We start from the raw sequence: 20723 nt of genomic DNA, 5'->3' as shown, positions 1-20723 counted from the left end.
GATACTGGATAGCTACTCAAAGAAAAAGAAGTCATTATATAAATAAGACACCTGCATTCATATGTTTGTCACAGCACAATTCACAATCATGAAGATATGGAATAAACCTAAGTGCGCATCAACAGATGAGTGGGTAAAGAAAACATGGTGTGTGTGTATATATGTGTAGATATAATGGAATACTACTGAGCCATTGGAAAAAAACAATGAAATACTGTCTTTGCAGCAACTTGGATGGAACTGGAGTCTATTATCCTAAGGGAAGTAACCTGGGAATAGAAAGCCAAATACCACATATTCTCACTTATAAATGGGAGATAAGCTGTGGGGACGCCAGCAAAGTGCTGCATGCATGGGTATGCAGAGGCATGCAGAGTGGACATGGGAGACTCAGTGGGGGAGGGTGGGAGAAGAACACGGGGTAAAAAATTACCTATTGGCTACAGTGTACACTATTTGGGTGATGGCTACACTAAAAAGTCCAGACTCCACATTATACAGTTTATCGATGTAACCAAAAATCACTTGTACCTCTAAAGCTACTGAAATTTAAAAAAGAATGTATAACAGTAAATGAGTTTCATATTCAGAGAGTGGTAAAGGAGTTGGGGGATGTTGATTCAAATTCTGTTAGGAAATTCTATAAGAGCATGATGATAGTTTAATTGGACAATGTAATTGAGTATCTTTGATAAAGAGATTTATTATTTGACTCTGGCTTCATTTTTAAAATATGGCCTCTTTTCTCCAGGAATAATATTCAAAATACTTGTCAATGGGGACTAGCCATAGCAATGGAGGAAGATTTTAGAAACCTTGGTTGTGCAAAATCAAAATGTTAGTCCCTCTCTTTCTTTTCCTTCCTTCCTTCCTTTCCTTCTTTTCCTTTATCTTTCTCTCTTTTTTTCTGTCTCTCTCTCTCTTTCTTTCTTTTTTTTTGCAGGGTCTTAGGGTCTTGCTCTGTCTCCCAGGCTGGAGTACCATGGCAAAATCATGGCTCAAGGTGGCCTTGGACTCAAGCAATCCTCCCACTTCAGCCTCCTGAGTAGCTGGGACCAGGCCTGGATAATTTTTGTTAGATTTTCTGTAGAGACGAAGGTCTCCCTATGTTGCCCAGACTGGTCTGGAACTCCTGGGCTCAAGCAATCCTCCTGCCTTAGCCTCCCAAAGTGGTGGGATTATTGGCATGAGCCACCGTGCCTAGCCCAAAGTGTTAGTCTTATGGCTGCTAAACTGTGGAAAGGTCTGGAGGTTTTTAGAGATGGGGATGGGGCAACCTGAGGAGGGAGTGGGCACTCTCTGGTTTGGGGCAGTAGTCATGTACCAACTCGGTAAGAATTGTTTCCTAATATTTTCTAATACTGATACAGTCATACCAGCCCTGTTTTTCTCTTTAATTAATTGAACTGAGCATCATACAGCTCACCTTTTAATGGAGCTATCAAGGTGAGAGTGCTGAAGGACTTCAGAGAACAGAAAGGTTAATGTCAGGACAAGAGTTAAAAAGTTGTTAAGATTTAGACAGGCACCAAAGAATTGTTAAGATTTAGACAGGCACCACCCTGGGCAACATTGCAAGACCTTGTCTCTACAATATATATAAAAAATTAGCTAGGCATGGTGGTGCACGTCTGTAGTCTCAGCTATTGGGGAGGCTCAGGTGGGAGGATTGCTTGAGCCTGAAAAGTTGAGGCTGCAGTGAGCCATGATCGTGCCACTGCACTCCAGCCTAGGTGACAGAGCAACACTCTGTCTTTAGAAAAAAAAAAAAAAAGGATTTAGACAGGCAAATGGAGCTGTCACTCCACGCAGGAGAAAGAGCAACAGGAAGATACATTAATGTGGGAATGAGCTTGGGAAAGATAGTAAGAAGACACCTTGACTTGCATTTAAATGGAAGAAGTGTTTTCCATTCAAGTGGTCAGGGATAAAAATTTATTGAAGAAAAAGGGGAATCTACAAAAAACCTACAGCTAACCTCATTTTTAATGGTAAAAGACTGAATGCCTCCCCACCACCCTGCCAAGAGCAGCACAAGACAAAGTTGTCTGCTCTTTCCATTTCTATTCAGCATTATACTAGAGATGCTAGCTAGGACAGCTAAATAAGAAAAAGAAATAAAAACATCCAGATTGTAAAAGAAGAAGTAAAAAAATCTCTATTTGCAGATGACATTATCTTGTGTATAGAAAATTCCAAGAAATACACCAAAATGTTAGAACTAATAAATGAGTTCAGCAAGATTGCAAGATACGAGATCAATGTGCAAAAATCAATTGCAATTCTGTACATTCATAAACAATCTAAAAATGTAATTAAGAAAAACATTTCATTTACAATAGATTAAAAAAGAATAAAATACTTAGGAATAAATTTAACAAGAGAAGTACAAGCTTTATACATGGAAAACTACAAAATGCCATTGAAAAGAATCAAAGCAAACTTAAGTTAATGAAAAGACACCTATGTTCATGGATTGGAAGACCTAATATTATTAAAATGTCGATATTCCCAAACTGATCTACAGACTCAGTGCATGCCTATCAAAATTTCATCTGTCTACTTGGCACAATAACAAGCTGATCCTAAAATTCTTTGAAATGCAAGGGACTCAGAAGAGCCCAAGCAACCCTGAAGAAGAACAAAGTTGGAGGACTCAACACACGTTCTGATTTTAAATCTTTGTATGAAACTCCAATAACCAAGATGTGTAGTATTAGCATAAGGATGGACATACAAATAAGTGGAATAGAATTGAGAGTCCAGAAATAAATCTTTATATTTATGGCTAATTGGTTTTTGACAAGGGTACAAAAATTATTCAATGCGAGGAAAGAATACTTTTTTTTCAATAATAAGTTAACAAAAAATGGATCATTGACCTCAACATAAGGGCTAAAACTAAAAAAATTATTAGAGGAAAACAATAGGAGTAAATCTTTGTGACCTTGCATTAGGCAATCATTTATTAAATATGGCACCAAAAGCATAAGCAATAAAAGAAAAAATAGATAAATTGGACTTCATTAAATTAAAATTTTGATGTTTCAAAGGACTCTACCAAGAAAGGGAAAAGACAGCTCACAAAATGGGAGAGAATATTTGCAAATTTATATCTGCTAAAGGTCTAATCTCCAGAGTATATAAAGAACTCTTAAAATTAAACAATAAAAAGACAACCCAATTTAAAAATGGGCAAAGGATTTGAATAAACATTTCTCCAGAGAAGATATACAAATGGCCTACAAACACATGAAAAGATGTTCAACATTATCAATCTTTAGGGTAATGCAAATCAAAGCCACATAGCAAGAATAAAGACAGTAAGTGTTGGCAAAGATGTAGAGAAATTGAAACCCTCATACATGGCTAGTGGGAATGTGAAATGGTGCAGCCATCTTGGAAATTATAGTAATTTGGTAGTTCCTTAAAATCTTAAAGATAAAATTGCCCTATTACCAAGCAATTCCATTCTTAGGTATATACCCGAGAGAATTGAAAACATATGTCCATATTAAAAACTTGCTCACAAATATTCATAGCAACATTATTCATAATAGTTGAAAAATGGAAACAACAAAAATATTCATCAATTGATGAATGGATAAACAAAATATGGTAAACCCATACAATGGAATATTATTTGGCAATAAAAAGGAATGAACCATGAATACATATACAACATGGATAAAATTTGAAAACAGGCTAAGTGAAAGAAGCCGTATACAAAGAGCCACATATTGTCTTACTCTGTTTATATGGCATGTCCAGAATAGGTAAATCCAGAGACACAAAGTAGACTTGTGTTTGCCAGGGCTGGAGGAGGGATACATACAGAGTGACTGCTAATGAGTATGAATTTCGTTTGGGGGTGATGAAAATGTTCTAAATAAGATAGTGGTGATGGCTGCACAACTCTGTGAATATACTAAAAACCACTAAATTATGTTAAAAGGTAAATTTTATGATATGTGAATTATCCATTAATAAAACATAAAATATAACTTGTAGAATGACATTACGGAAAACTGTACTTTGGAGAAAAATCGCTGGGCTAGAGTATATGGAATGCTTTGGAGTCATATCATTGAGCTATAATAACCAAAATGTAAGGTGGCAAGGCCTGGGAAAGGTGCTGCTAAGCAGTAAAAGTGGAGAGCAAGTGGGGACGAAAGGACTACATGACTGGAAGAGAAGATGAAGGAAGGGGAACTGAAAATGACTCCAAACTTATTAGACTGGAAAGTATGATTCCATTTACACAAATTTGTAAGCTGCAATTAAAGTTGGTTTTTGGTGGAAGGTGACAAATTCTGTTTTAAACATGGTTTTATAGTGATGACAGAACTTAGCAAGAGTGTCTGGTTGTCACATAAAGAATATTAACTGGAGCACAGGTAAGAGTAGCTGGAGATGCCAATTGGAAAGGATTTGCTTAGAAGGGGAAGTTTGAGCTCATGTGATAATCATGCAAAACAACTGAGGATGGCTGGGAGAGGGAAGCTGTCTTATCAAAGTAGGCAGGAGCCCATTCTTCATGCCTCAGCCTGTCCCTGTAGGAAATCCCTACCATAGCAGTCCATCCATGGGCACTTCATGAACTCAAAGGCTAGGAAGGTGGCTTTCCCAGCCTGTGCCTCAGACCTTCCTTCACCCCTCAGCTTGATACAATACCAGGTTAACTGACTCCTTTATTATTAAGTATATGAGGCATCATATCATACTGATTTTTTTTTTTTTTTTTGCCCCTTTTGGGTAGCTGCCGTAACATTCTAGCTAAGAGACAGTAATGGAATGATGCTGTTTTAGCCCAAACAGCTCCAGAAATAACAGTGGCAGGCATTTGGAATTCATTTAATTTAAGCATGTTCTCCAAATTTTACTAGATCTATTTTTATGCATCTATTTAAAATACTTTTTTTGTTTTCCTCTCCAGGAAATTGACCATATGCAGGTACTCCTGGGAGGACTTAAAACTTTTTTTTTTTTTAACTTCCTTGGATTTCCAAATCTCTAATCTCCACTGATTAATTTTCCTTTCCATAGAAAATGTGATATAGTTTAAAGAAATTTGGAGAACAAATGAGCAAAAATTTTTGAAAGATACTCTGAATATTGACAATGACACAGATACTAAGTTTTAGGCTCAAAAATATCTAATCAGACAATGAAGGGGTATTTGATGCATCACATGATGCTTGCATAAAGTAGTGAACTCAAATCATTATCAAATCCCCACTGATAATGTCGGAGATGTTGATGCCAAATGACTGTGGGTTATTAGGATGCCTAGGCTGGGTGTGAAGCAGTCTGTAAATGTAACTAATGAAACAGACAAACACCACGGGGGTGCTTTCTTTGCTTGAGTTATATTTGCAGTTGGAGAAGGTTGGGTTTTTGTTTGTTTTTTCTGTATGTGAGATGTAATCTGGAAATAGTCTTCAAGTAGTTCTTTTCTTAGCCAGTTTTAAACATAGACTAACCAAATTACCTACTGCATCCCAACTATTTTTTAGTGGTAAGTCACTGGGTCTAAAGCAGTGTAGCTGACTTCATGAACAATAAGGTGAAGACCTGGCCATGATGGGACAGACTTCAGTGAGCAGTTTTAGGAGGGGTCAACCATGCTAACAGCCCAGATTCTCTAATCCTTGCTGAGATGCTTCTACTAGCTTGACTGAAGGGACATAGTAAAGGAAGAAAAGCTCAGAAGTACAAGTAGAGACTTTGGTTCAAGATCTCATTCTCATAGTTTACTAGTAGTAAGGCTTTGGGCAACATACTTCCCAAAAGTTACCTCCAGGCCAGCGTGGTGGCTCAAGCCTGAAAACCTAGCACTTTGGGAGGCCGAGGCGGGTGGATCACCTGAAGTCAGGAGTTTGAGACCAGCCTGGCCAACATGGTGAAACCCCGTCTCTACTAAAAATACAAACAAATTAGCTGGGCATAGTGGCTGGCGACTGTAATCCCAGCTACTTGGGAGGCTGAGGCAGGGGAATCACTTGAACCTGGGAGGTGGAGGTTGCAGTGAGCTGAGATTGCGCCATTGCCTGGGCGACAGAGTGAGACTCTGTCTCAAAAAAAAAAGTTATCTCCATATGCTCTCTCAGTGTTTTCACTTCCTACACACCATTCAATCCACACTCGTCTAATTTCTATCACCACCACTTAATGACATTGATTCTCTCAAGGTCCCTAGTAATCTCCAAAGCCAGATGACACTTCTTCATTGTCAGCTTTCTTAAACTCTCAGCAGCATCCCACACAGGTTACCACTGTTCTTCTTAAAACATGATACAGTTTTCAGTTTTTCTGTTCTTCTCTGGATGTTCTTTCTTATGATTCTATTTACAGAAATCTGTAAGCTGCAATTAAAGTTGGTTTTGGTGGAAGGTAATTTCTATCCAACCTGAAAGAATTAAGGATCTCAAGGATAAGTCCTGGGACTGCATTATTACTCACTCTCTCCCTTGGTGACCTCATATGTTCTCATGACCTTCAACATCAACTATAATCTATATGCCAATAAGTTCCAAATCATCACCATTTGCTGGAGTCTCTCATGAACCCAAGATGCATATATGCAACTGCTATTGACATCCCCTTAGATGTCAAATAGGAATCTCAGATTTAACACATCCAACATGGAACACTTGATTTCCTCTGCGAAACTTGGTCCTTCCCCCCACCAACCCAAAAACTGGTAGTCATCCTTGATTCCTATCTTTCTCTCATTACCTGTATCCAATCATTCACTGAATCCTGGTCAGTTTTACCTAAAAAACACATCTCAAGTCCATTTCTTACCATCTCCATTGATTTCACCGAGTTCTAAGCCACAAACATCCTCTTACCTGGACCACTGCAATAGCCTTTAACAGGTTTCCTTGCCTTACTTTTATGGCACTTCAACCCAGTTTTTACACAGAAGGAATAATTATCTTGATTTAACTTGTTGATTTTGAAGATTTGTACACATACAATTGGACAGCAAGTAGCATGAATTCCCACATACCTATCACTGAGCTATAGTAGTTATCAATTCATCATCACAGTTTGTTTCATCAATAACCCTGTCTTCCCACCTCCTCTAGTACTTTGACATGAATCCCAGACATCATGTCATTTTACCCCTAAATATTTTAATATATCTCTAAAATACAGGATTCTTTTTCTTTAAATGTAACCACAAGACCATTAACACATCTAAAAATATTAATAATTTCTTAACATCATGAAATATCCAAAAAGTATATTTCTGAATACTGTATAATATGTAATTTTCACAATTCATAATTTTTTATAGTTACTTTGTTTGAATCAGGATCTCAACAAAGTCCACATATTGCCATTGGTCGATATGTCTTTGAGTCTCTTTTAATATGCAGAGTTTTTCTTTTGGTGGTTTCTCATTTGCTTACTTCCCTTTTTCCCTTTGCATTTTATTTGATGAAGAAACCACATTGTTTTGTTTAGTAGAGTTATATAGGGTTTTTTTTGTGGTTAATGTAACATTTCTTCATGTAAAAACTGCTAAGGTGGCTCTGTAGGTGGTAATGTTTTCTTCCATCAGAAATCATGTGTCTGGCTCTATGTCCTTTTGTAATGTTCGTAGCCATTATGCTAATACTTAAATCTATTAATTCATTAAGGGTTGCAAAACAGGGATATTTTGTCAATTCTTAATTTATTAGCAGCGATACTTGTATGAGGGAGGAACTGTCCTTGGTTTTTACTTTTTAGGTTACCTAGTGGTAAAGCTTGTGAAGACATAGATTTACCTTTTAAAAATGTAAACTGGATCATGTCTTTGCCCTGCAGAAAGTCTTCCTGTGGCATCTTCATGCACACAGTGAAATGTGTAGTCTATACATATTCTGCACGATTTGGCTCTGACATGATCTTTTTCATCATGTTCCATCACTGCTAGTAAACTATTAGAATGAGCTTAAATTTCAATTAAATAAAAACTTGAAGTTTATTAAAATGTATTAAAAAGGTGAAGCCCTTTGTTTCCCTAGGCTTTTTGCCCTTACTGTTCCCTCTGCCTGTCCACCCTTCCCTCACTTTTTGCCTAGTTGGCTCCTTCTTTACCTACATGCTGAAATGTCATCTCTGCATAGAGGCCTTCTCTGACCTGTTCACTTAAGGGGCCTACTCTCCCCTATCATAGCTCCTGTTTAATTCCTTTATAGCATCCAACACAAACTACAACTATCTTTTTTTTCTTTTCTTTGAGATGGAGTTTCGCTCTTGTTGCCCTATAAGTATCTTTTTTTTTTTTCTTTTGTTTGAGATGGAGTTTTGCTCTTGTTGCCCAGGCTGGGGTGCAATGGCGTGATCTCGGCTGGCTGCAACCTCTGCCTCCTGTGTTCAAGCGATTCTCCTCCCTCAGCCTCCCAAGTAGCTGGGATTACAGGCATGCACCACCACACCTGGCTAATTTTGTATTTTTAGTAGAGATGGGGTTTCTCCATGTTGGTCAGGCTGGTCTTGAACTCCCGACCTCGGGTGACCCACCCGCCTTGGCCTCCCAAAGTGCTGGGATTACAGGCGTGAGCCACCATGCCCGGCCTGTAACTATCTCTTTAAAGGTACTTATTAATCATTTCCCATCAAGAGTGCTAGCTCTGTGAAAGCAGGGATCTTTTCCATCCCATACACCACTGAATCCCAGGGCACATGCAGGACAATATCTAGCACACAGTGGGTGCTTTACTTTTTCTGAATGAACACCACAAACTCGCCGACCCTACATATCCTCATCTATATGAATGGGATGCAGGGATGAGCTAGGTAACTACAGAATTCCTTGCAGTTTGTCCATGTTTTTCTCTGAGGATATAGAGATGAAGATACAGATCATTCATTGCAATGCTTCCTGAGTTCTTCATGTTGTAGTTCCTTGAGCAAATGATGTCCGTTATGGGGCAGGCCATTGAGGCTGGTGAGAGGCTCCCAAACCAGGACCTGAGAGAGGAGCTGGTCCGGTAATTGATCAGAAGGCCACAGGAGTTTGGATAGGGAGAGCATTTCTGGAGTCACAGAGGTGGGAGAGTGGGGTGAGCTTATAGATTTAGGGCAGGAAATTCTTTGGAGTATGTACTTTGAGGGCTCCCTAATTTTTATGATCCTCAAGGACTCAAAGGACTGAGACTTCCTGAGTCTCCATAGGGTTCTGAAATCCCCCTATGCCCTCAAAATTCACTTTCTTCAGGAAATCCCACCAATTTAAGAATTATTTCAAAGCATTCTCCTTTTACAATGTAAACACTCTGGGCATGGTTGAGAAGATTATTCACGTGTGTGTGAATTAGTTTAACCAGACTGCTTTCAACCTAAAATCTGAGGTATCAGCGTTTTGTTTAGCTTGAGAGAGTCAATGGAGAAGGGGACAATTTTAGAGTTTGGGTACTCTTGTGGGCTGGAGGACAGGCTTCCTCAGCACAGTGGACTGCTGGGGTAGGCAAGGATGGCTGGGGCACCCCAGGGGTAGAGACAGTGGACCAGGCCAACTAGTTCCAAGGTTTTCAGTTTCCCTAGTGCTAGAGGTTCAGGGTTTTTTCTCAGGATTGCTTCAATTAACCTGATGTTTATCACCAGTAGAGGGTACAGACCAGACCCAGAATAGAGTTTCTGCCGTGTAGAGATTCACTGAAGTCGGCAGCCATACACAGAGAGGCCAGACTGCTCTAACAGCAGAAAGGTGATGCCAGTGTGCCCACAGCATGGTGTTGGTGCACAGCCTCATCCAGTCATGCCCAGGGCAGCTTCCACTTACCTAGAAATGTTCCCAAGACTGCTGCTGCCTCTTCTCATCCCAGGGACCAGATGAGAAGAGACTGGGCTTTAGAGAAGACAAGGCCTCAGGAAGGAGAGGAACCCAAGCACCAGGCTATTGCCTGATTGCAAAGCAGGTTTTCCTCCTTCTCCCAGATCTGCTCCCTCATCTTGATAAATTCCCCTGCCACCTCCTGCCCACACCTCTCCATAGGAGCTTAATCCCTGCTGAAGCAGGAGGACTTGGAGAAGCTTTCTTGGAGAGATCATGTTAAGGCAGCCACAGTATAACAGGATTTGTAGTCATGTAGAGTTATACACTTGGTAAACGCTGGCAAGCTCTAATTGTGAAACCTTTTACTTATAGCCTGAAACCTACTTGGGGCTTTATTCTTTGGTGTGTTGAGAAGACATGATGAGTTGGTCCATATGTTTCTAACGTTCTTATAATATTGACCCAGTTGCATTCTTGTTCAAAGCAGTATCTTAGCTTTCTTGATAGCAGAGATCCAAGACAATGAGGTGAAAAAAAATCGTAAGACATTTAAATTACCACCAACAAAAATCATTTCATGGAATTTTACATTATAAGAAAACCAGTCTAGACTCCCTCAATGCAAGAAGCCCTACTCTTTTTTTTTTTTTTTTTTTTTTTGAGACGGAGTCTCACTCTGTTGCCCAGGCTGGAGTGCAGTAGCGTGATCTCGGCTCGGTTCACTGCAACCTCCACCTCCTGGGTTCAAGCAATTCTCCTGCCTCAGCCTCCTGAGTATCTGGGATTATAGATGTGTGCCACCACGCCCAGCTAATTTTTGTATTTTTAGTAGAGACGGGGATTTCACTATGTTGGTCAGGCTGCTCTCGAACTGGTGACCTCGTGATCCGCCTGTGTCGGCCTCCCAAAGAGCTGGGATTACAGGTGTGAGCCACTGCATCCGGCCTGGAAGCCCTACTCTTTACATGCAATGGGGTTCAGCATGTCCCACCTATACTTGAACAATTTCAGGAGTGGGGATCACAACTACTTATTCCCTTGCATTGACAGGCATTTCTCTGTCTAACTTTCCTTGAGTCAGAATCTGATTACAAATTATCATTAGTCTTCGTTTCCCCTTCACAATTACAAAGAGGAAGTTAGTTTACTCGTCAAATAAGTATTAGTTATTATATCTCTGAATTCTTGTCTTCCCTACTGTGTACACTCTCTAGTTCTCTTGTTTCTGTTCTCCTAGGAAGAAGTATCAGCATCCCCTCCTATCCAAGCCTACTCCAAAGCTAATCTCATAGTTTTTGTCCTTGACACCTGCTCCCCTTTTCTCCCTTTTTAGGAACTTTGCTCCATCTCCTGGTTTCCCTTAGCTCCAGCTTACAAATACACCCATTCTACTCTCTATTCAACATTGCTTATCTACTCCAAAAGATAGTCTCATCTCCCATTTTCCTGTCACCATCAAATTTATGGAAAGAATTGTGCATGGTCACTACCCCCAGTTTCTCCTCACTCCCTATGGTAATTTATCTGCCTTCTTTCTCCTCAGCTTTATAGGAATCTATCTTTGAAGGACAGTAATGTCTTTGAAATGACCTTATCAGTCAGTAGGCTTCTCTACCCTCTGTAGCATATAATATTGATGCTGCTCCTCCTTCTGCCTTGGCATCTTCCTTAGACTCCCAGATGCAGAGGTCTCCTGGTTATCTTCCCATTTCCCTAATTGACCTTCTGTATCATTTCCTCTTTTATTCTTTGGCCTCCATAAAAACAAAACAAAACAGCCTTCCTTAAGGTAGTATCCTTAGACCACTTTTCTTTTCACTGTCCTCTCTTCCTAGGCAAATTTACCTGATTTCACGGTTTTATTTATTATTCTAACAGAGATAACCTCGAACCTCCATCTCCAGCTCAACCCTGACTTATCTCCATAATTCCACTTCAAGCTCCTGCTGAACATCTCCATTTGAATATCCTGATGCCACCTCAAACTCATGATACCACAAACCTAATTTCCTGCCAAAGCTATTTATTCTCTGGAATTCCTAATTTTGTTGAGGATATTACCTTAACCCCAATCAGCCAAGTTCTAGATCTATAAGTCGTTTTTAAGCTCTCCTGTTTTCTCCACAATTTCCATCTACTTTCTTTCTGCCTGTCCCCTCCTATTTCCATTGTCCCTTCTTTTTTTTTTTTTTTTTTGAGACAGAGTCACTCTGTCACCCAGGCTGGAGTGCAGTGGCACGATCTTGACGCACTGCAACATCTGCCTCCTGGTTCAAGTGGTTCTCGTGCCTCAGCCTCCTGAGTAGCTGGGACTACAGCTGGGACTACATGGTGCACACCACCATGCCTGGCTAAGTTTAGTATTATTATTATTATTTTTTGAGATGGTGTCTCACTCTGTTGCCCAGGCTGGAGTGCGGTGGTGCGGTCTTGGCTTACTGCAACCTCCATCTCCCAGGTTCAAGCGATTCTCCTTCTCAGCCTCCCGAGTAGCTGGGATTACAGGCACCTGCCACCACGCCCAGCTAATTTTTTGTATTTTTATTAGAGACAGGGTATCACCATGTTGGCCAGCCTGGTCTCAAACTCTTGACCTCATGATCCTAGTAGAGACAGGGTTTTACCATGTTGGCTAGACTGGATCTTGAATTCCTGACCTCAAGTGATCTGCCCGCCTCAGCCTCCCAAATGCTGGGATTACAGGCATGAGCCACCATGCCAGCCGTCCCTTCTTAATTCAGGCCCTTTTAACCTCTTGCTGAACTGTCTTGATAGTACAATCGGCATGTTCATTTCCCACTTTCAACCTACTACATCTGCTGCTGCCAGATTGTGGTGGAGTTGAATCTTATGTGAAGTATAAGTATTGAAGTATTCAAGTCATTGTTTATGAAGAAAATCTCATACAATCAACATTACCCTTGAAAATGCCTTATATTGTCTATAAAGTAGAATCTACAGACACTGCTTCTCAGTAAGTTCAACACTGCTAGTTTTTCCTCCACTTTTGGAACAGATTACTTTTCTTTTGGTTGAACACCAGATGAAGTCATCTGCTTGGTTTTAGGGGTAGAGTCGTATGAAAAATATGTATCTTTAAACACCAGAATCACATTCAACACTAGCCTATTTGAGTTCATATTAGTTACTCATGAGTGTGATTTAAATCTACTGGAATATCTAAAAGCACAGCTCTGATCTCCATTATTTCTATGCTAAAAAACCTTTAGTGGCTCTCCATTGCCTATTGAGAAGGCCCATTTCTTTAACATGGCACTTAAAACTGTTCACTGTCTGACACCAACCCCCCTTTCTCACCCAGCTTATGCTCCAGAATGGAATGCCTGTGATCCCCATGCCCGCTCTGCACATTCCAGTCTCCATCCGTACTTTCTCTCACAGTGGCCTGGAACGCTTTCCCCTTACTTCCCATCTCTGCTGGGCTCAGCCATTCTTCACAGGTCAACTCACATGCTGCCTCTTCTAAGATTCCTTCACAGAATCTTCTCTCCAGACCCTGTCCAGCCAAAATCATATTTCCCTCCTCTGAACTGCAGTCGCTCCTCATTTGTACTGTGTTTATGGCAAGTATCATTTTCTATCTAGAATTGTCATTTCTGTTCATGTTTTACAAGACTATAAACACATTCAGGGCAGGGGCAGTGCTTGAATCTTCTTCACAGTTATGTATACACCACCATTTCCAGCTTCAAGCATGCAGTTTTCAACAGATTTCAATGAAAAGATAAGTTAAATAATGTAGCTTCCCATCTCCTCCCCATGCAGAATGTGCTCTAGTTTGGCAGTGCCCAAGAACTTGGGACCCAGTGCTCTAGAAAGAGCAGCAAACTCTTCCTAATCCCAGCAGCACCTCCATCAGGCAATGAATGAACTCAACAAGAAGGGGGTTGGGTAAAACGTTATATGCAAATAGTTGCACTCTGCCCCTTCTTAAAGAGCAAAATAAACATGATTTTTTAAAAAGACCATGGAAGTTGGCAATACAATGGCTTTTTCACAGAAGGCTTCAGGATATGCCAAGTTCTGTTATTGGGGATGGAGACATTTTGTCCCCATTGTGTAGAAAGAGACTGATGAGGTCTCTTAAGCAATCTCGCAGACCTACTGTTTTGAAGCATCAGAACATTTTTCTGTGCATCTCAAATTCATTGGAACTTTAACTTTGTGGAGAGAAAAATCCTAGTTCCCCTCTTCCCCCATCTCATCTCTCTCCCAATAGACACAGGATGTTTTACCTTGGGAACTCAAAGTTGAAGGGGAGCTCAGATCCCAGGGGTGTACTGGGTATAACAGCCCCTTGAATCTTTTCTGAATCATACTCCACACTCCATAAATACAACTCTACCTCCGCTCAATTAGGGAAGGTCTGGGGGTTGGGGAGCCTATCTGACATCTTTCAAGGGATGGGAGTTGGGGAGCCTATCGACATCTTTCAAGGGATGGGGCCTCTATCTTCATTATGGACATGCAGAAAATGTACTCTGCCCCAGTGACAGACAGAGGGAGTTTGACATTGAATTTACACCCGTGGCGTTGACTTTAGACTGATTAGGGAAAATGACTGCCCTGCACCCTTGTAAAATCTTAATGTTCCGTGAGAAGTGCACCGTGCTGTCTGATGTACAGTGTTTAGGTTTGTCTTGACCTTATTAAATCATGGAAAGCGGCTCCTATGAGGGAAGTTTTTTTTTCTTTTTCTTTTTCTTTTTTTTTAATTTCCTGCACGATTATTCAGGTGGCTTTTCCTGTTTCTTCTCCCCCTCCTGGACTCGGGTCCTTAATTACTATTGCAGAGAACTGGAAGGATGCCTGCTCTGCTCTCCCAGCACGGTCTCCTCTGCTCGGCCTCCAGGCTACTCGCCCCCACCCTTTTCTCCCTCTAGCCCCGCCTCCTCCGCGCACCCCGTGGCCAGCAGCTAGACAGCTGTGTTCAATCAGAAACCACTTACAACTCCAGACGATTCGAAGGGGAAACTTCGGCGTGAAGTGCAGCTCCGCTCCGGCTCCCTCTAGCTTTCTTTCCTTCTCTGGAATCCGAGGCGCGGATCTTCCTCGCCCCACCGCCCTAGTTTTTTCGGGAGCTCGCCGGTGCCCTCTAGGGTGTCGGCTTGTGCTGGGAGGTGCCCTCCATCCTGGTAATGGGGGGCGGCGAGGCACCGTAGGAGTGGCGAGGCGGCGCCCAGGGTGGCACTGCCCCGGAACGGGGCGCTGGGTGCGCGCGGGAGGGTCCCCGCGCGGGCTCCGCCGCTGCCGCAGCTGCGAGCGCGCCGCGCCACCGAGCCTCCTGCAGCAATGGCTCGTCCGTGAAACGCGAGCCACGGCTGCTCCTTTTAAGAGTGCCTGCATCCTCCGTTTGCGCTTCGCAACTGTCCTGGGTGAAAATGGCTGTCTAGACTAAAATGTGGCAGAAGGGACCAAGCAGTGGATATTGAGCCTGTGAAGTCCAACTCTTAAGCTCCGAGACCTAGGGGACTGAGAGCCCAGCTCTGAAAAGTGCATCATGAATTCTGGAGTTGCCATGAAATATGGAAACGACTCCTCGGCCGAGCTGAGTGAGGTAAGAAACAGCTGAGGTCGGGAGCTAGGGTTTCTCGGGCGTTTGCTTTTCCACAAATCCCCCTCCCCTCGACCTCCCGACAGCCCTACACCCTATCCCCCTGTGCTCCCAGTCTGGAGGCAGCGCAATTGAAGATTAATAGATTTTCTGGATCTTGTTTTAACTTGTAGTGCTACTCAGGAAATGACCTGAACTGGCTTGATATTTCAGTCTGAAATGAGTGGCTTAAAAAAGAAACAACCTCTCACCAAGCCGCGAGGCGTTTTACTCACGACAGTCTGCATCCCTTGTTCCTTCCCACCCGCTTCCACTAATTTATATACACCATTTTATTTCCCTGATCGGTAAAATACACGGACATTCCCGATGAGTTTAAGCCGACGGTAACTAATTTGGTGGGGGTGGTGGTGGTGAGGGGGACGCATTGGATTATTTCATCTCCCACTTGGCTCCCACGTGCGATGCGTTTGGCTACGTTCAGGCAAGGTGGTCTCTTCCCTAGGCTGAGATGAATGACCCGCGCTGGGGAGGGGTCTGGGGACAAAGCACTTCAAAGCCGCTTTAGAACTTTATTTCCTGCCCGGGTCTGGACTCCTGAGTCTTTGAGGCAAGCGCATTTGCAATTCCTGGGCTCCCACTGTAACCTATTCACTTGAGTGTTTGAGACCAGCTTTGAAATTAAAGCTACATCAAACACTATGCAAATATGTGAGCGGTAAGATGCCCAAAGCCATCTTTTTTCATGACTTTAGGGATGCTTCGGGCACATCCCTCAAAGCTTTGAATACCTGAAAAGTGATGAGAAGCCCGTAGAACTGGGTGCTGAAAAGAAGAGGAAGTCTGTGTGCTTAGTGTCTACAGCTAGAGGCTTGGTGTCTGTCGGTTTCCCTCTTGGTACCATCACTGAGCCATTTATGGGGGCAAAAGTAGCATAAGTAGTCCGTGTTTCTTGAGTATGGCTGAAGAGAGGAAAGAGGAAGAAAAGGAAAACAGTGTAAAAGCAGCCGGAAGGCAGATAATGGTGATGTCAGACTACCAATGGTGAAGGGAAAAATGGAGGGATGGAGCCCCTGGGGGGGTGTGTGTGAGGGAACACCTGGTGATGGGAAAGAGGGGGGATTAAATGGGGTTGGGGGAAACCTAGGAGGTCTGCCGTCGGGCTGGTGAATGCTATTGGGCCCTGCCTGGTGTTCTTAAGTGTCATGCTGCTGCTGTGCTGTTCCTGCTCCGGTTTGAAATAGCATTTTGAGGTGCTGGCTGAATGAAGTAGAGCATTTGCTAATCCTTAACGGCTGTTGCCCCTGTGATGTAGAAGACTCAAGAAATGCTGAGAGTGAGAACTTAAAAATGGAGGTGAGGGAGGAGGCATGAGGATTTAAGTGACTTTTGCCAATTTTATAATTAACGGTCTCAAATCTGAACTAGAACCCAGGGCCCTGCTCCATCACTAACCCTGTTTCAGGAGAAGCCTTTGGTGATCTTCTAAGGTCATTGAAAACCCCAAAACTGAAGGCATTTCTTTTGCAGAGACTCTTTGCCAGGCCCTTCACGATGTTTCTATGCAGCAGAGTGCTGTCCAGTAACCTTTGTTTAAATGAATCGCAGACTTAGGAGGAGGGGGTCTAGAACCCTGAGTGAAGGAAGAGATGTGAATTGACTTTCGTCCTATTGGCACGTCCTTGAGCACATTGGGTGAGCAGAGAATGTGACACTCAGGTGCCACATAAAATTACCCATTTTTTTTGCCTAGTTGTATCCACTCCCTAAGTAATCCCTATAAAGCTTGTAGGCAAATGAAAGAGTTGAGAGTGCTTTGTAGTCCCTGCGTTGGCTGGAAAACTATTTGAGCAGTATATGACATAATATTGTTCCTAAGGAAATAAGTTCCTTCCTCAGCTATATCCTTTACCAGATGTTCTTTTCTTCTCATCGGTGTCTGCTCATTCATTTTTTGCTTGCTTTCGAGCCAGTTTTAGGTTCCATGATTTAGTTGTACCTCTTTCCAATCAATGTTAGTTATCCTGCAGGTTGAATGGTAGTTATTTTTACTTTTTGCACTAATTTTTTTAATTTTTATTTATTTATTTATTTTTTGGAGACAGAGTCTCACTCTGTCACCCATGCTGGAGTGCAGTGGTGCAATCTCGGCTCACTGCAACCTCTGCCTCCCGGGTTCAAGCGATTCTCTTACCTCAGTCTCCCGAGTAGCTGGAATTACAGGCATGTGCCACTACGCCCAGCTAATTTTTTTATAGTTTTAGTAGAGAAGAGGTTTCGCTATGTTGGCCAGGCTAGTCTCAAACTCCTGGCCTAAAGAGATCCGCCTGCCTCGGCTTGTACATATTTTAAATTAGAATATGTGTAAAGATAATTTGTAAGGCAAGAGAGTGTGTGCTTCATACCTTGTGGACCCTAAATCTCAGTTCAATTTAACATGGGCAATAACTTTAGTATTTACCATTTTTCTAATATCCACAGAGCAGTATCCATAGATTCAAATACAATTCGTTTGTATTCCTCACATTAGATCTTTGGTGTTTCTATTCCCTGTCATTTTTCTCTTAAACACGAGTTTTCGCTTAATATCTTGTAGGGCAAAGTTGCCATTCACTTTTGATGGTTGAGTCCTCCTCCTCACCTGGAAGCAGAGCTAATAAAACCCCTCAGGGCCCCTTCAGTGCCATCTCTGTGATTGCCCAGGAGCCTCAATGCTGTCTAGAGGTCACTGTGGGGTCAGTTTCAGCCTGATGTTTACTAGGCATTTCAGGGGCAGGAAGAACTCTGAAAAGACCTGCCATTATCCTGGGTATCATAAACAAAATGGCTCTCATTGGTGTTGACTTGCGGGCTTACTCCTTCTGTAAGGGTCCCCTAGCCACAGAAGTCATTGACTCTTTGACAGTAATGTTGACACTGACTCTGTAACATCCTGAACTAGAGAGTGAGTTTAATCAATTTCTGGTTGTAATCTGCTGATCCTGTTAGTGACAGCAGCAAGCTTTGGTCAACCACTGAGGTGTTGGCCTCTGCACCTAGTACTCCAGGAATGCTTGGATACTAGGGAGATAGGAGGGATTTGTGTGCGAGGGATACACAATTAGGAGACCTAGGGATGGGTGTTGGGCATGAGGTGTTTTGCATGTGTACTTCAAAATGGAAAACAGGAAATTCATGAGTGTGTTCCTTTTGTATCTTTAGTTTGAACAATAGCCATTTAAGATCCTGAGTTGATTACAGCAGATAGTAAAATTGCCTCTATGAACATTCAAACATATTTTTATGTATTTATTGACCATAAATGGCTTATGTCAAGTCTGAACGTTTTTTTGAAAGCAAAGGAATTCATAGCAGTAACAACAGAAATACAAAAGGAAAATGTAGACGGATAAACTAGTGATTTGTTCTTTTTTCTTGGCTATAGCTGTTCCTGTCATAAAGATTTGAAGGGATTTTTTTTTTTTTTAAATTGAGATTAAGGAAGGACTTCAACATCAGGCAAATCAAAAGCATTGCAAAAACTAAATGTTTGAATTCAACCTCTCTCCCCCATGATCAAGGAGCCGAATGGCCACACTTTAAGCAGCATTAAATTCTCCCGAAATCTGCCAAGGGACAGCTCTGGCATATTCTTCGTGGTCGTGACTTTTAGATCAGCAGTTAGCTCTATTGGTCTTGGTTAAATTTGTGGGGCCAGTATGTAGTTTAATCTTGTTAAATAATCCCAGGTATCTGGAAGGAAGATATCTTAAGGTTTAGCAATATTAGGGTAAAACTTGACTTTACTTATTCTTGGAGAGTAGTTGTCTGCTTGATCTGGTTGTCTGGTAGACAGTTGCCTATTTATGTACAAAAATAAAAATTTATTTTTAAAAAATTTCTCCCTTGGCAATCATAACCTCTGGAGATGAAAAAATATTCTTACTCAAAGAATTTGTACAAAGCAATCAACTTAAACTCTTTGCCTTTTAAACATCATTTAAACAATGGACAGACAAAATTCTGCATCACTATTTACTTGGAAACATTGGATGCCCCTGGAAATCATATTTCCCTTACTTTCTTCTTAGATCTTCATTCAAATCATTTTGTATCAGATCATTCCACTTCTGAATTAGGCCATAGAGGCAACTCTCCATGCTTTCACCATTTGCGTGTTGAGTAACTCCTGAAATGCCACCTCTTCGTTGATGCTCTAATTAAGAAGGAGAATTGTATAGAAGAAAGTTGTTCTCTACCTAGATTATCTTGTGTGACTCTCTCCAAGTGGCCATCTCGCAGCTGTGCTGTTCTTCATCATCAAATTAATTATAAAATATCAGCATTGGAAGGGGCCTGAAAGATCACCTAGTATTCACACACCCTTTTTTGCCTCTTTATACTCCTCTGCCTTTAGAAAATCACACGTCGTTGTAATGAGCTGTTGAATGTCTGTCTTAGCCATAGCATTAGCATAAGCGTAAGAAGAGCAGGGTCAAGACCTGGTGCAGAATCCAACAAACTGCTCCAAAATTTAGAGGCTGAAAATAACCATCTTATTTACTCATGGATTTGCAGTTTGGGCAGAGTTCAGGGGGAAGACTTGTGTCAGTGACTAGAGCAAGAGGATCTACTTCCAAGATGGCTTAATCATATGAATGGCAAACTAATGTTGCCTGTGAATTGGGAGATCAGCTCAATTCTCTTCAACATGGGCATCCCTATGTGGCTTGGGCTTCCTCTCAGCATGGCAGCTGGGTTCCGAGAAAGAGGAGGTAAAGGTGCCTGTTCTCTTAAAATATGGAAGTGAAACGGGCACAGGATCATTTCTGTGTGTTCTGTTGGTCAAAACAGCTGTTTTCCCAGCCTAGATTAAGGTTAAAGAAGTAAGTAGAAAACACCTCTCCAAGAGGGGTGTCACAAAGAATTTGCAACCAATTTAAACCCACTCCAGAAGCCACAAAATGACAGAGCCTTGTTCAAAACTCTGACTTCTTTCTTTTTTCTTTTCTTTTTTTTTTTTTTTGAGATGGAGCCTCGCTGTGTTACCCAGGCTAGAGTGCAGTGGCGCAATCTCGGCTCACTGCAACCTGCCTCCCGGGTTCAAGCAATTCTCCTGCCTCAGCCTCCTGAGTAGCTGGGATTACAGGCACGTGCTGCCACTCCCAGCTAATTTTTGTATTTTTAGTAGAGACAGAGTTTCACCGTGTTGGTCAGGCTGGTCTTGAGCTCCTGACCTTGTGATCCATCTACCTCAGCCTCCCAAAGTGTTGGGATTGTAGGCGTGAACCACCGCACCTACCTTAAAACCCTGACTTCTTAATTCCCAATGCCTGGCAATGGTTTTTAGTTTTTTGTTTTGTTTTGCTTTATAGCTATTCATTTTGTGGTTTA

General features: G+C 41.8%; 1 protein-coding gene across 4 annotated transcripts in view; it reads left to right on the top strand.

The window, feature by feature from the left end:
- The window catches only part of MCC (MCC regulator of WNT signaling pathway), a 463570-nt gene that overhangs the window by 175946 nt on the left and 266901 nt on the right, over positions 1 to 20723 (top strand). For 2 of the 4 annotated variants that reach the window (XM_063810574.1, XM_016953638.4), the window contains exon 1: positions 14697 to 15353. The exons of the other annotated variants lie outside the window; for them this stretch is intronic. In XM_063810574.1, coding sequence (XP_063666644.1) covers positions 15297 to 15353 — 57 coding nt within the window. In that variant the 5' untranslated portion in view covers positions 14697 to 15296. Of the gene's footprint in view, positions 1 to 14696; positions 15354 to 20723 lie in introns of those variants that run through there. 4 annotated transcript variants of the gene reach the window in all.

The sequence above is a fragment of the Pan troglodytes genome, chromosome 4 (assembly GCF_028858775.2).
Source record: "Pan troglodytes isolate AG18354 chromosome 4, NHGRI_mPanTro3-v2.0_pri, whole genome shotgun sequence".
NCBI classification, from domain to species: domain Eukaryota; kingdom Metazoa; phylum Chordata; class Mammalia; order Primates; family Hominidae; genus Pan; species Pan troglodytes.
Note: the sequence above shows the minus strand (reverse complement) of the source record. Positions and strands in the feature narration are given on the sequence as shown.